Source organism: Odontomachus brunneus, unplaced genomic scaffold, assembly GCF_010583005.1.
Source record: "Odontomachus brunneus isolate Ranch 3 - 2012 unplaced genomic scaffold, Obru_v1 Obru_scaffold_009, whole genome shotgun sequence".
NCBI lineage: Eukaryota > Metazoa > Arthropoda > Insecta > Hymenoptera > Formicidae > Odontomachus > Odontomachus brunneus.
Window position 1 is genome coordinate 1,302,363 of NW_022639459.1, and position 15,406 is coordinate 1,317,768.

The following is a 15,406-nucleotide window of genomic DNA, read 5'->3' on the forward strand; positions in this document are numbered from 1 at the left end:
CGTTCAGGTATTTTCTTCTCAGTGCAGTCCCTCCAATGTCTATCAGCCGTGGTTACCGCACATCGCGAAGTTCGCAGCGTGACTCGTCTGGCCTGAAAGGGGTGAGCCTCCGGCGCGCCTTTGCAGACCAGCCTGCGCAGAGCGGCCTTCTGAGTGGCTCGAGTGCTGGTACCGACGTGACTCTGTGACTTGTGGTCGTACGATACCGATGTGTGTCGCGGGTACGCGCTCGTGTGCACCGAGTCGACAGACACTCGCTGACGTGGCCGCGCTTGCGATCTTTTCGGAAATTCGCCTTCTCGTCCTAACCCCTCGCGTCTCTCCCACCTGCCCCATTCTCGTTTTTGATGTCCCCAGTGAGCCACACGCGCACGGCTGCGCCCGTTTAAAAATATGGAACCAGTGTGACCAGAATGGTTGCTATGGAAGAGCTCCGGTTTACCGGACGGTCGCAATCCGGCCCGGGGCGGGCCCTGATCAAATGATCATCCCCGTCTGACGATCGCGCCTCGAGCCCGCGTCAGAAACCGTCTCGACGATCGCCCAGCGCTGTCGGCTCTTGCCTTCCGTTCTCCCCTCAACCTGGAAGATACACTCGTCGATTCCCGACACGGGCTCGAGGAGAAAAATTATCGGGCCACGGAGTGGCGCCCCGGGTGGGAGATCGACGCGTTCTCTTGTTTACACGCGGCATATATCTCGTTACACAAAAATAATAATTAATTAATTAATCAATTGATTCATAATAATAAACCTTAAAAAGGATAAAAAAAATAGAATCCAAGATCGAGACGAGCGGACTCGTAGCCCCCTGCCCGAGAAGCAGCAAAAGTCTCGGTCGTCAGCTTCGCTCGTCGTAATCGTCACTGTCCTCGTCCCCTCACCGTCATCAACATCATCATGATTATCGCCATCATCATCATCATCGTCACGGCATACACCCGCGTGTTCCTCCTGTGCCCGTTCCCCTCGCTCCTCGTTCTGAAAGAGGCACTTGCCGTGTCCCTCCTCTTCTCCTGTACGAGAGATCCTCCTCTTCGTCTTCGTCTAGCACAGGAGAAGGTGCCTCTCGCTCTCTCAATCTCTCTCGCGCGCGCGACCGCGACCGGCAACGACGCCGACGACGAGCATACCGACATGTCCGCTCCCTCCCGCCGCCCTTACACGAGCTCCTGCTTGTAAAGCTGCTCCTTGTGCATCCGCTCCATGTGCCGCGCGATGTGCATCTTCTGCTTCGCCCTGTAGACGCAGTATTTACACTTGAACTGGGGTTCCTTGCCGCACTCCCACTTCTGATGGTTCCTCAGGCTGCTCTTCAGCTTGTAGACCCTGCCGCAGGTGGGGCAGTTGAAGCCCTCCGGCGTGGAGAAGGGCCCGGAGCCCAACCGTTTGCCGAGGGTCATGCCGGACCGCCACATGATCGACGGCACGCTCCATCGCTGCCAGGCCGCTGCCCACTTGAGACCGGTGGTCATGCTCAGGTCCTCAGCTGGAACACAAGATCCCCGGCTTTATTAGTATGTGTCCCGCGCGAACCGATCGTCGGGGTGGCGCGGTGGGTGGTCAGGGGTGGTGGTGGTGATGGAGGGCGGGATTCTTAAGCGGTTGGCATACAGAAAAGCATAAGCGGCAAGACTCGAGCAGTAAGAAAACTGACCAATTGCAATCGATTATTCTTGAACCGTGGGAAGAATCATCGACCGCGGTGTTAGTCAGTTTGCTCGCTGGCTCTCAAACCTTACTGCTTACGTTTTTCTACGTGCTGCCGGCCTTACTGCGTTTCTCCAAACGCGCTCGAGCGGAGAAACACCGTTGGCGATGGCCGATGGGCGATGCGCGTCGCTTCCCGCTGTCGGCTAAGGATTTCGGTTAGCTTAGCGGCTAAGGGTGACATCGGGCTCAGAAGGGTTCGACGCCGCTGACGCGCGGCACCCTGACGTACGGCTTCCTCGACCTCGTGCGCTCCACGCCCGTCTGCCCGTCTCTTTCACCGTTCCTTGTCGTGTTCTCTCTCTCCCTCTCTCTCTTTCTCGGTCTGTGTATCTTTAATTATTTCGGGGGAGAGGGGGGGTATGTCGAAATCGAGGTTGTCTGTCGTCGAGGGTGGAAGGTGCCTTCTTCCCGACGTGTCCTAGAAAGAAGGCTGTCTCCGAGAGATCCTCGAGAGCACGGATGGCTTCGACGCGACGGTCGGCGTCGCTCACTCGTCAAGGATAGAGGAAAGAATGCGTGTCCTTCGTGTCCCTACTTTCGAGCCCCAAGCAGCTAGTTATGAGTTTCACATACGAGGAAGGAGCGGTAAATTGCGTGTTGCGAGAGGAACAGTCACGGGCCCGAGTCCGCGCTGACACATTCGTTCGGACAGTTGCGTCCCGACGCGTAAGTCCTTCGTCGGGACTTGAGAGAGACTCGCTGGCGGACGGGTGTGAGTGTTCCTTTCGATGCGCAAGCGATGAAAGTTCGGTATGTAAGTGGCATTTCTATGTACAAGTTTCAAGAGAGAAAGGTTAGTGCGCATGCTGCTCCCCTGATGTCGCGACAGGTGGAGAAGGCAGGAGAAAGAAACAAGAGATGCGAAGGGTGTACTCAGTTGCTCAGATATAGCTGTCGCAATGGCGCTTAAACCAACCGAAGATTCTTTGCGAGAAGGTCAACTATTTACAGAGAATGCTTCTAACGTGGCGCTAACTTTGCGCTAACGGGACTCACGGTGTAGCAATGGCATTGTCCTACATCGTCGCGGCTAGATAGGAAATTTCGATACATTTCATTCTCTCACACACACATGAGACTATCTGGTGTTCCAGCAATTTATTTGCTCAATGTTACTTTCTCTTTTTATTGAAGAAAAGAAAATTAATATAATACTGGTGGGAATTATTGTTTGTTTGTTTTTTCTTATGCAAAATAAAACACCTGATTATATCGTTATCCGATTACTGATCCCCCTCGGTCATGGATACCCCAGGAAAGTTTGGTTTTCCTTGCGACCAGTGGCGGTTCTACACGGTTTTAGTTATGAGGTTCTTTCTTGGAATCATTGAGCGCAGGGCAAGAAGTTTTAACTGCAATGCTGATCGCATAAGAGACCACTCCTTTTTCCTAGAATGTCAATGACTATAGGGGAATGTCAATAATTGGATGTTTGATCCTACATATACATGTGAACATTTTTCTATCGCCAATTTAATCGAAATAAATGTTCGAAATATCTCAAATATTTCGTAAGTCGTACGACCGAGAACTGTGAGGGTATACTGAGTAATCAGAAACCTCTCGGGACGCGTCTATCAATTTCTATTTCGATGTAATCAGTCTTAACATGTTTATACTCAAATACATTTCATATGTTTTGGTCAATGTAAAAAAATATTCGCCGCGTTGCTTATGAACTAATACTTTAAAACTAGCCTTCCTTGTGAAAATTTCGCCTCGATCCGATCCTCTTTATTCCGCTCTTCATGTCTTCCTTCTTTGTCAAAAAATACAGGATTCCTTCTCAACGCGAAGGATCTCCGTCAAGAGCTCTGTGTACTTCATTATTTTTCCAATTAATTACTTTATGATAAGGCACTCGATCACATAAAGACTTAAAGTGTAAAAGAGCACAACCGATCGACTGCACCGACCGATCAGCAGATTGTCTTACGTACTAGGAAACGAAACACAGACACTAATCGAGAAACTATTGTGAGTGGTCCTCGAACAATAAATAAAATCAGTCGGGTATTTTCGGTTGTAGAACCGAGATACATCTAGCGGAACTTACCACCTGTATAACGTACTGAAACGTATTTCAGTCCAATTATCACTCAAATATTATAATAACACTTCTGTCAACACGAGTTTTATATGTACGTAAATATAAGGAAAAAGTCCTAAAAAATATATATATATATATATATATATATATATATATATATATACATATATATATACGTATTCTGTGTCATTGTTTTACGAAGTACGTTTAAAAGAATACGTTATCAATCTTCAGTTAATCGAGATATCTTACGAATACCACATATGGCAGTAATGCGCTACATTTTTTGAAAATCTGAGAAATTCAGTGAGATTACCAAAGGGTTCCGTCAAGCGGGATTTGCTTATTGTAACCTCGTTACTCGGGATGAAGGCTTTGATCGGAGAAGGACATTTCGCGAATGTTCCTTGCAAATCATTTACTTTACATACGTGTAAAAATGTTGTAAGTATAATACTATTCAGTCCATTTAGCAGGTCACAATTGTATAATATTTTATGAAGGTTGCGAAAGGACAAAACGATCTGAGAGTTCTAAAATTGAAGGAGAGTCATCAAATTGAAGATATATATACATTGAGGAAAAAAATATATAAAAAATAGTAAATATTTATTTTGATAGGTACTAATAATATATATACTTAAACGCTTTTGTTTAACTAGAACAAATAATCATTTTCATGAAAATCTAAAATTCGCTTGAGGTTTTAAGGAAATGTGCATTTCCTTGTTTGAAAAATATTGTATATATTAAAATATATACAAATTTTTATATAAATATATAAAACTATTGTATATATAGTATAGAAGCAAATATGTTATTAGCAGCCCCGCCGCGCGAATAAGTATCTACTATTTCTTGTATATTTTTTTCACAATGAACGTTGATTAACGTGATAAAATTTACAAATACCGTATAGATTACTGAAGAGGGTCATGAACGAGACGTTTAGCGTTAAATACACGTCACAAATTTAACACAATAAAATTCGCGCACTGACAACCGCGGTAGTTATCCCTTCGTTCAATTTCCTCCCCTGCAAATTTCTGTCCTTTCGAGATCTGAACGACACGTATATCCCCCCTCAAAAAAAGAAAAACCATAGAATAAAATAAAAGTCCCCTATACGTGTCCTAAATGCTGGCTGAATTCTTTTCCCTTATTGCATACGAGAGTCTTTCGGGAATCTCTCCATTCTCTTTGCTCTACTCTCCAATCCCTTCGTTCTAAGTTGCTCGATTCAATCGTGGCCGCCCTTCATCCCGGCAACGATTCGTCCAAGCTCAGTCGATCTCTATTTTCAGCTTATGGTCCTCTAAAGTGAGATCTATGTCGGGATGTCGGCGACGTATGTGGCGCAAGCAGTGCGCCTTGCGCTTACAACGTTGCGGACACTGCGGGCACTGGAACTGCGGCTCCTTGCCGCACTCGTACTGCATGTGACGCTGCAACGAGTCTTTTCTCATATACGGCCGGCCGCATCGGTCGCATATAAACTGACCGCGCGGCCTCGCACTGACAAAATTGCTGGCCTTCGGTATCTTCAGCTCGGCGAACGGCAGTAGTGGCTTATTCTCGGGAACCTGCACCTGCACCTGCACCGGCAAACTCACGAATTCCTCCATCAACGTTCTATTCATCCAGTTCTCGCGCTTGATGGCACCTGGAAATAAAAGAAGAAGGAGCTTTAGGTCAGTCCCACTATTCTGCACGAGATGCTCCGAGTCGCGGTGTGACCGGAAGTGCGACTCGAGCTCAACCTCGACGAGTATCCGTGAACGTAAGACGTTAAACTTCAGCTGTAGAACCAATCAGAATATTGCTTTAAGATCAGGATATTGTTTTTTAGAAGAAGATAGAAGTGATGGTGCAGCAAAGATTTCAAAGTATTGAATTTTACTTCTGCACTTGGGGAAAAATATGCATGGTACACTGAGAAAAAGATACTCGAAAATTTATTTTTGGAATATAGAGTTTATTTCAATAAAATAAAGTTCATTTCTCTATGAATAAACTTTATACCCCACAAATAAATTTTCTATTTCTCTCTCAGTGTAATATAATTATAGTGTATGAAAAATGACAACTATACGAGTTTTCTATGTAGAATCAACGTATGTATATAGTTTGATAAACTATTTTGTAGTTATTGCGAGTAAAACTGAGTGGTTAGAAGAACTGTATAGAGAATTAGAGAACTCTACACTGAGAAAAAAATACTTGAAAATTTATTTGTGGAGTTCAAGAAATAAACCATATTTCTCCAGAGATAAACTTTATTCCACAGGAATAAACTTTACATCTCCCAAATAAATTTTCTAAATTTTTTTTCAGTATATACAGTTCTCGTAACCTTGCAGCTTTCGTTGCAACAACCACAAAGTAGTCTATGCAACTATATACATTGATTTCACATACAAAATTGATATAGTTGTTATTTATAAAGCTGCCATTACTATGCATCTTTCTCCGAGTGTGCTTATCGAGGCAATTCTGTCTTCTTCTGCAGCACATAGATCTGGAGCAACAGCTTGATCGCTTTCTCAGCTAAAGGCTCTGAAGGTCTTAGGTTTACGGCAATTTGTGCGCGAAGGCCTTAACTCGCGGTAATGGTCGTGCTCGGCGACCGAACGAAGAGCTCGGCGAGCGACCGGCGGTTCGAGAATCCGAATGGTGTATGTTTTCAATCTAGCCGAGGTTCACGAGGTCATACATCGATCGAATCTGTTACTTACCGATAGCTTATCGGGTCACTTCGTGTCGCCAAACACAACCATTGTTTCTCTTCTTAGCGAAAATATACGACTTAAACGGATGGAAGGTCCATCGTGTGTTCACCAGTCGCCCACATGGACGCGTTGGGAGGAGAAACTTGATGTAACTTAACGTAATTTATGAAATTCGATCGATGTAACTTAATCGGCTCGGGAGTCTTAAACTAAACGTAAACACTATTTCAATTTCAACGATCCGAAAACAACATTCGTGATCATGGAGCTGAAAGTTGTTGAAAGAAAGGGCTATACAACTGAATAAAACTTATATTAATCGAGGTGTAAGTTTCGTGAGCGAATCTTCAACATAAAATCTGCACAAAATTTGATATTTTAGGCTTTCACGGTGTCCATGCATATTAGATTTGGTTTCCGGGTTTGAGCCGCGTGGATTTTTCTTTGTTTGATTTCAAACAAAGAAAGGAATCAAATAAAGAAAAATCCACGCGGCTCAAACCCGGAAACCAAATCTAATCTGCACAAAATCTTGGCATTTTCCGAAACACTGTTCGATGTCGTCTCTTACGTGCGAACAGAGAAGAGACATCAAGCTCACTGAGTGAATCTATCGGTGTCGTTGTAAGCTAATGATTTAAATTAAGAACAGTGTACGATTGTGTGTATAAATATACTGAGGAGTCGGAAGGTCAGATGACGAAAGATGGAATGAGAATTTACGTGAAATTTTTTTTTTAACTTTTTGAGTCTGCGATAATCGTTCACCAATCGTTCAATTTGCGTAATGTTGTGGCAAGATCAAATAACACGTTAACATGTAAAATAGTAACGTTTCAGTTCGTGAAAAACTTATCCTTTGGGATCAAAGTAAGATACGCATACAAAAAATTAATAGATATATAAATATATAATATAGAATGCATCGCAGACAACTGCTGTTTTATTAGCAAATTAAGACAAATTTCGTCTGGCGTTTACGATCGGTAATTTACGATCGGCGTTTAATGTTTAATCAAATTTTGCTCGGTACAAAAACGCAGCGGACGCACCGATACCTCCGAATTTCCGATTCTGCCGGCGATAGTACGTCGAGTGACTGAAGCCAATTTTGTGACAATTGCGACATTCCGTCCTGTTTCGATGTCCATTCGATATATGTATCTGTTGTCAAGCGAGGCATCTGAAAAAGCGGAAGAAAGGATGAACGACTGCTCGCGGTTATCTTCGTAGGCGATACATGCAGCACCGAAGGCACTGCACACAGAGAAAAGCATACTTGAAGATTTACTCGTGGAACGTGAAGTTCATTTCGCAGAAACAAACATCCCGCGAATAAATTTCCAAGTATTTCTTCTCAGCGTAAAAAGAAGGCTGTAAAGAGAAAGTGCAGTAAACAGAGTGTCTTGATGAGATAACTACGACAGAATTTGAGATAATAGTTTCAACGAAATAATTATTCTCCGCGCGCGCTAAATTCAATCGTCTCTTACTCGTACATACATTTTGCATCTTTTGCAAGACGTTTCTTGAGTACTTAATTGGGAAAACAGAGAATCAAGACAAAAAACTAAAAACAATATTAACCGGTCGTATCGCACACTGAGAAAAGAAAATACTGGAAAATTTTATTCGCGGGATATAAAAGTTATTTTAAAACAAATTTTATATCCCGCGAATAGATTTTCAAGCTTTTCCCTCAATGCAGATAAAGCTGTCCATAAAGACTCACGTGTTTCAGCTACTTACCTTTCGAAGATTCTCACTCGCACACATCTGAAATAGCATAACGGCGTTAACTTACACAAAAATCAGAGATACTTATATAAACGGTAGTGACAGATACTTATAGAGAAATAGAATTAGTTTATATAGAGATAGAGCGATACAGGATGTGCTGAAGAATGTAGAAGTTTTCGAGATGAAAGTGAAGCAACGAGTTAAAAGAATGAAGACTTTTTTTTATTGTGCTCGTACACTGAGTTATAGACGAGATATGATACGGAAGTTTTCTTTACGAGCTTCTTTTACGAGGTTCCATGACGTGACAATGCAGCAACATATGCCTACGCAGATTGCTGCTTCTTGTGGACTTGTAAGTACAGAAAGTGCACGCAAACCTAGGCTCCTTTTTGCACTCCACCCTTCGATGGTAATTCAATGACGCTCGGGTCCTGTAGGGCTTGCCGCAGGTACTGCAATGGTACAAGTTCGCACTCGAAGGTTTCGCAATGTCCTCGTGACGTACTTCTAGATCATTCGCGCTGTTGTTTGGTTCCGCACTGTTCTCATCGTGACGTGGTTCCGTCTTGTATTCACCGTAAATTATTTCCTCCTTGCACTGAAAATGATCCAATTCCCTGTTGTCTCGGCCGTGATCTGAAAGCATACAAGAAAAGACATGCGCTTGTTAATAAGAGAGCGTGGTACAGCCGTAGAAAATCCTTTTTCTATTCACAAGACACGCACTTACATCGATTCTTCATTTTATTGAATGAGAGGTTCTAGTTTAGATAACCGAAAAAATAGGAGTTTTTAAGAATTTTTTTCACAAAAATGAATAAAAATATCGATGTAGAGTTCTGATTGTGCTATTTATTATGGTTTTAAGTATAAAAAAATATTATTTTTAAAATATTATTTTTTCACTGAAAAAATTGTAATTTCATTAACAGATTTTTTGTGCTGAATGCAGTGTCGTCGAATGCCTCTAAATGATGGGCGACAGTACAACTAAAGCGAACTAACAATGCGAAATAAATGAAACAAGGAAATTTTTAAATGTGTTAAATTTTCTGCAGAATGAACCTTTATTATATGCAGAAAGTGAAAATTTAACAAAACGGCAGCACTTTGAAATTACAAGTCATTTTTCTTCTCATTTGCTTTTTTTATTTAGTTCTCACTTTCTTTTTTATTTAGTGTCCCGAGAAAAATATTAATGTTGGAAATTTTCCAAAGGACTCAGATTCACCCTTCAGCAAGTTTTCAGATCTTCTTGTCCCATTTGTTTCAAAATATTACACAAATTGTGATGTTGCCTGCCAGTTAGAGGCGTTCAACGACATCACGCTCGCTATAAAAAATTTAGACGGAATTCCAATTTTCTCTGATAATTTTTTATATTTAAAACAATAATGAGTAGTACGATCAAAAACCTATATTGATATTTTTATCAACTTTTTGGAAAAAATTTCGAAAAAACTTCCTATTTTCCGACCATCTAAACCAGAATTTCGCTTTAAGCGATTGTGATGTTTCGATATTTGTCTGCGTCTTTGTTGCGGGTTGCTTACAAATATTTTTATGTAACCTTTAGACGATTGCGGACATGTTAAATATGTATACATGTGTGTATACCTAAATGCATTTATACAAGATGTTTTAGATATATTTAAGTACAATTTATTTATCTTATTTGTTACGCAAAAAGACAATCGCATGTGCTGAAAATGGCGTGTTTTGAATGGACGGTGGATGTTGAATGATCTGCCGAAGAAAGAAAACTTCGATGAAGAAGATGACGTTTGCATCAATGATAAAACACCGCAGACCCCGTAGAATGATTTTTTAATCTGATTGACTACAATCAAAAACTCATATCGACGTTAGAAAAAGCGATTACAGTTTTTGTTCCTGAGATATCTTGGTTGAAAGCATGTTTGACGTACAAAAGCCGAGAAAACTGTCGATAACGTCTCAACGTATGTCGCAAACATGGTCGCGTTCAGCCAATCAAAATTATATGCTTTGCAATACAGAATTATTGCATCACTTATTAGGAAGATATTAAGGAAGAGGGAACAAAGAGAAAGAAAAGAAAAACAAAGGCAACATCAGTTTACGATCCTATTTCGTTTTGATTTGGGGAAATATGTTTCTCAAAGTTGAAAATTTTTTTCGAACTATTTCAAAGTTTGGAAAGTTACGATATCTGAAAGAAAACGTGCTCGACACGTTTCGAAACTCCTTCCGCTTTGATTTACTGGCCAGAGAAAGCGTTACATATATATGAAGAAACCGAATCCGGTTTCGGACGCGTCTTTCCTTCACAATGCATTCTCAACACGCACGGAAGGGAATTTTCAGTTGGTTTACCTGAATGGGGACCAGACGAAAAACCTACTGACGAGGAATAATATCTCTGTCACACGAAAACACTCGTCTAAACACTCAGCTACGTTAAAACTCGGTTGAGACAACTGGGAGCCAGTGGCGGAGTAGAAACCTCCTAGGGGAATTTTTCTGTTGTTACAACCGAGTTTTCGCTTGACGCCCATGTAACAGAACATTCAATTGCACTAACGGAATTATTTTTTTTCTATGTGCCTGCGTTCACAAAGTGCTTATGCATATTGAATTTCCTCTCAGTTTTGTAAGAGTACTTGGAACATATGCACGTGGTTGTAATCATTGGTGCTTCAATGTTGGCCCAACATAGCGCACGCCAGTGGATCCGAAGGTGTCACCCTCGGCTTCAGATTTCAGTTCTTCCGATGCGGCGACAATCGAGTAATAGCATCCTGAAAAAAACAGATACAAGGCTTGTTACCGTAAGGATTGTGAATTGACGTCGTCAGCCCTGTTTATTCAATTCGCAGCATTGTCGAAACGATGAAATATGATTCCACGTCACAATGTCCGACGTTCAGACGCAAAGTATATGACAATACGTGTTGCAAAATTTAATCTACACGTATATACGAAATAGAATGTCTGTCTGTTCACCTTGTACGCTCCAAACCCTTTGACCGATCTGGATCGCACAAATTTTGCATAGTTTGTAGGTTTGAGATTTGAGTCGTGGTAGACGTCTTTCGTCACGAGTTGTTCGGTGGGAAGCCTCCAGCTCGGCGAATCGTTCGAAGTTACAAGTTGGTTAGAAGAGAGACACATCGGACAGATATAAGTATATAGAGTCAAGAGGTCCCGCTTACTACAGCATGTCCCTCTTGTGCCTCCGCAGCATGTGCCTCCGCAGATTGGCCCGTCTGAGGGATCGGTAGGTGCAAAAATCACAGATGAACTTCGGATTCTGATTGCACTCGGTGGTCTCGTGGAACCTCAGTGCGCGCATAGTGCTGTACGTACGCGGGCAATTGCTGCAGGCCAACGCGCGTTGCGTAAAATTCACATGGTTGTAAGTGTGGCACATGGGTGTCGTAAAGCGATGCAGCTGTACTGAAAATACAAAACAGATCAAAGTTCCAGTTGTTGAGGCGAGGCGCGAATCTCCGCGGTCTCGTGCACTACGGTTCTCGTGTTGGGCGCGTTGTGTTGCGTAGTGTGACCGCCACCTCAGCATCTCGTACACAAAGTTAATTAGTGCAACTAGTGCAACAAAGAGCCACAGCTCATCGAGATTATTTGCTGACGATGAATTTATTAGCGATGCTAGTTATCTCTACAAAGTAAGATGAATCGTAAACATAATAGAGTTTCAGATGGAGATGAAGAGCCTCTTAGCAGAATGACTGGCTTTAAAAAAATTGAAGTTGTATATTTTGAAGCTTATGAAAAGACACATGAAAGTGTCTCTCGTCAATTTTTATGGGCCCTGCAGGTTTATTCTGTAACTTCCTAACGCATGCGTTATAATTGTAACGCTTACGTCATAACTATAACGCTTGCTTTATAGAGTTTATAACGTATGCTTTATGATTATGTGTTTCCTTAACTATATTTTAACTATATATTGTTACGTCGACAACGTTGCGTTAAATAAATGTGAAGTTTACGTTATGTCACTTATCTCTGAGAAATTGTATTTTGTAAGCCGGTTTAGCTCCATTTAAAAAGCTTGCTTTGCTTTGGTTACGTGAAGTAACGCTAACGCGAGTTGGTGAATATAGCGTTAAACATTATAACTTAAAATAAATATTATCATTATATCATAGAGATAAGTTTTCTTTCCATTTTATTTAATTATAAAGTATATGAAATACTATAAAACTATCGCGTTTAAAATAATTTCTCTGAAGATATTTGATTAGGGTATTAAAACTCTTCCTTATATTTCTCAACGTGTTATTTGAAAATACTCACTCGCAATTAATTTTATCGAAGTGAAAAAATGTTTCAACCTTTAAATTTGTTAAAAAGCACATCTAAAAAATATATGTCCCATACTTTTAATATATATCATATACAGTCCATTTTTGGTACATTTTTCAAAGGATAAACCTAGTTTGATGTCTCGAAAGAATAAATAAATATACCTGGAACTTGTTGATGAGCATTGTAGTGCGTCATACTCGGATTAGCAGGACCTGAAACAATAATCGATCGATAAAGCGAGTGTTCCGAGTACAAAAGGGTTTACGATTGATAACGATTAATCTCTTCTTCGTCACGAAGAAGAGACAGTTAATCACAAGGATTATCGCGATTTGGTTAAGGATGAAATTTTATTCGATCAATTATAAAGATGTTGAACAGTATTTTTGGGATGCAAAACAGTTCTTCACACAATTACAATAAACATATATAATCTCTGAATACTAAACAATGAATGATTGTTAGGTCATGATATTCTTTGCTAGATTCTACGCAGTCCTTGGTGATACCTGCAAGAAATATGAATTGTAACTTCACCGTAATAGGAACCAAACTTAGACAAACAGCAAATATAATATACAACTAGAAAAATATATTCTTCTTCAGAAGATGTAACAAATATTTTATATATTTTAACATTTTCTTCAACATCTTTTACATTTGTATTATATTTCGAGTTATTTTTGAAAATAGTCTAATAGAAAATATTCTATTTAATAATAGAATATAATTATATAACAGAGTATTTTTTACGGATGCGTATTTTTTCAATCGCATCACTTATATTATACAGTAAGTTCCGCTTAGTTTGAACACATTGAGACTTGACCATTTTGGTCCAATAAAGCGGCTGTCCCTAATAAACGAGAAAGACCTCAATCGGCCATATCGAGTCTAAAAAGAAAAATTAATATGATTAGAATATAACCATTGATTCAACGTATTCTCGACGTATGAATCTTTATCTTCGCCCTTGCGTTTCTTTTTCATTTCTTTTGTATTTCTTTAAACATCAGTTATAACATATACACTTAACATTTTTCGAAAAATCGACTTGATACTCACTTAAAAGAGGAACAACTTTAGCGTAATAATTTTTCATCTTATTATAAAATCTTACGTTTAATTTTCGAATTGCACAATATAACAAAATGCTCGTTAGTAATATTCTCAGAAAAACAGTTTCACTCGGTATTATCCCGCATACTACAGCAATGAAAATTAAATATATCTAGAACAATGGAAGAAAGGAGGTTGTTAAAAATACCGTTATCCACATTCCAAAGTGACGATAAATACATGTAAAATACTACAAAGAAACGTAGAAATATACAGAATTTAACATTCCTAATAATTATCGCAGACAGCCAAAATTTCTAAGAGACGTCTTGAAGACTTCTTAAAGGTTTCTCCAAAAGAAATAAACGTCTTTAAGGTGGCATTCAGGTGTTTGTGCTGTCTGAGACTTTCTAAAAACAATTGAATTAAATAACACAGCCTTTAGAGGTATAATTAATAACTCAAACACGCGCGCACGCTTTGGTTTACCTTCGCAATATTTGCGAACGTTTTCTTCAATTTTGAATCGTTCACGCTTACGCACGCGTGGGAGAATACACCGATCATCTGATGTCTATCACACAATTCTACTATCTCGTTATACTTGCTCGCATTGCTTCTCGAAGATGCGAGAATCCCTGCCATTCCATCCGTCAGGTGGATCTGTCCTCGTTTCCGAACGTGTTCGCGATCTTCATGTCGGCTATGTGGACGTTGTAATGCCTCAGCAGGCTGTGCTTGTGTTTGAATCTCGCGTGGCACAGGACACATTTGAACTGCGCTTCCTTGCCGCACTCCAGCCTCTTGTGACGTTGTAGAGAGATCTTACTTCGATACTGCCTATCGCAAGCGTCGCACCGGTACAAATGGAAGTTGGTGGGTAGCGGGTACCAAGTTACTGAAAACAAAGATACCACAGTTAGAAAAATGTCTCGGGGATATTAACTGCCACTCGAAAGAAGTAGTCGCACGTGGAGATACATCCTAGCTCGCAAACGTGCGGACGAACTGGAAGAGCAAACAATGAAATTACCAATTAAATGACGGGTTTAAGTCAGGATTACTTTGATCATAATGATATAAATATATAAGTATCTCGGAAACATACGAATAAATAATGCAAATTTTTCGGACTAATCGAACTTCCTTCACAGCACGAGACTAAAGACATGCTAAGTAAAAAGAACGTTTTATATGAATGATACCTCAAAGGTTATATAAAAAATCCAAATATAGAAAATCTAAGTAAATTAGTCTACTAAAGTAATATAAGACAATCTAATAATATCATTAAAGTTCAGGTATAAGATAAAATCAATAAATAAAAATAAATAAATAATAAATAAATAAATAATAAATAAATAATAAATAAATAAATAAATAAAATTAATCAACAAAAAAAGTTCAAATATAAGATACGATTTTTGAAGGTCTATTTAGTTCACCGCAATTTCTGATAATTATATTTTGATGACATTGTATGCATGCCTTTATATATATATTTATATATTTGTATCTTTATTTAATCAAAGTTCAGAAGGCCGTCAGGTACGCAGGAAATATCAATGAATTCGTTCTGAGCATTTACATTCCACACAATACACGAAACAGCACATTTCACAGATCGATGTTTTTTTTTAATTAAACTTAATTTATCCTAGTGTTTTGCTTATATACGGTTTGTCACTTTGGTATATTTATTGCATGATAAGACAATATTTTCGCTATTATAAATAGCAGAAAATTGGGTGTATATATATATATATATATATATATATATATATATATATATATATAT

The 15,406-nt window shown here is 39.9% G+C and overlaps 3 protein-coding genes across 4 annotated transcripts; all 3 read right to left on the minus strand.

Annotated features, from left to right (window-relative positions):
• Window positions 1–2,825: 2,825 nt before the first annotated feature.
• On the minus strand, window positions 2,826–8,501 carry LOC116840270 (longitudinals lacking protein, isoforms A/B/D/L-like). Of its 2 annotated transcripts, none has more exons than XM_032806786.1 (2): window positions 7,545–8,501; window positions 2,826–5,426 (listed from the first exon to the last, which is right to left on the minus strand). In XM_032806786.1, the coding sequence occupies exon 2, from the start codon at window positions 5,401–5,403 to the stop codon at window positions 5,047–5,049; it is 357 nt and encodes a 118-aa protein (XP_032662677.1). In that variant the 5' UTR covers window positions 5,404–5,426; window positions 7,545–8,501; the 3' UTR covers window positions 2,826–5,046. The 2 variants fall into 2 exon arrangements, with proteins under 2 accessions (XP_032662677.1, XP_032662678.1); XM_032806787.1 differs by lacking the exon at window positions 7,545–8,501 and adding an exon at window positions 6,499–6,906.
• Window positions 8,255–8,978, minus strand: LOC116840376 (zinc finger protein 57 homolog). The gene is made up of 3 exons (XM_032806995.1): window positions 8,966–8,978; window positions 8,524–8,871; window positions 8,255–8,268 (listed from the first exon to the last, which is right to left on the minus strand). The coding sequence occupies exons 1-3, from the start codon at window positions 8,976–8,978 to the stop codon at window positions 8,255–8,257; spliced, it is 375 nt and encodes a 124-aa protein (XP_032662886.1).
• Window positions 8,878–14,414, minus strand: LOC116840271 (longitudinals lacking protein, isoforms N/O/W/X/Y-like). Its single transcript, XM_032806789.1, has 4 exons — window positions 14,213–14,414; window positions 12,711–12,761; window positions 11,221–11,673; window positions 8,878–11,015 (listed from the first exon to the last, which is right to left on the minus strand). Exons 1-3 carry the CDS (start codon window positions 14,256–14,258, stop codon window positions 11,429–11,431), a joined length of 342 nt encoding a protein of 113 aa, XP_032662680.1. The 5' UTR covers window positions 14,259–14,414; the 3' UTR covers window positions 8,878–11,015; window positions 11,221–11,428.
• Between the last annotated feature and the right edge of the window lie 992 nt (window positions 14,415–15,406).

Excerpts from the sequence above, each read along its gene's own strand:
- LOC116840270 (XM_032806786.1), bottom strand. The coding sequence starts at position 5,403 with ATGAATAGAACGTTGATGGAGGAATTCGTGAGTTTGCCGGTGCAGGTG.
- LOC116840271 (XM_032806789.1), bottom strand. The coding sequence starts at position 14,258 with ATGGAATGGCAGGGATTCTCGCATCTTCGAGAAGCAATGCGAGCAA. Across the intron at positions 12,762-14,212 it reads TCGAGAAGCAATGCGAGCAA|GTCCTGCTAATCCGAGTATG; the intron begins GTATAACGAGAT and ends TTATTGTTTCAG. Across the intron at positions 11,674-12,710 it reads TGCTCATCAACAAGTTCCAG|TACAGCTGCATCGCTTTACG; the intron begins GTATATTTATTT and ends TTGTATTTTCAG.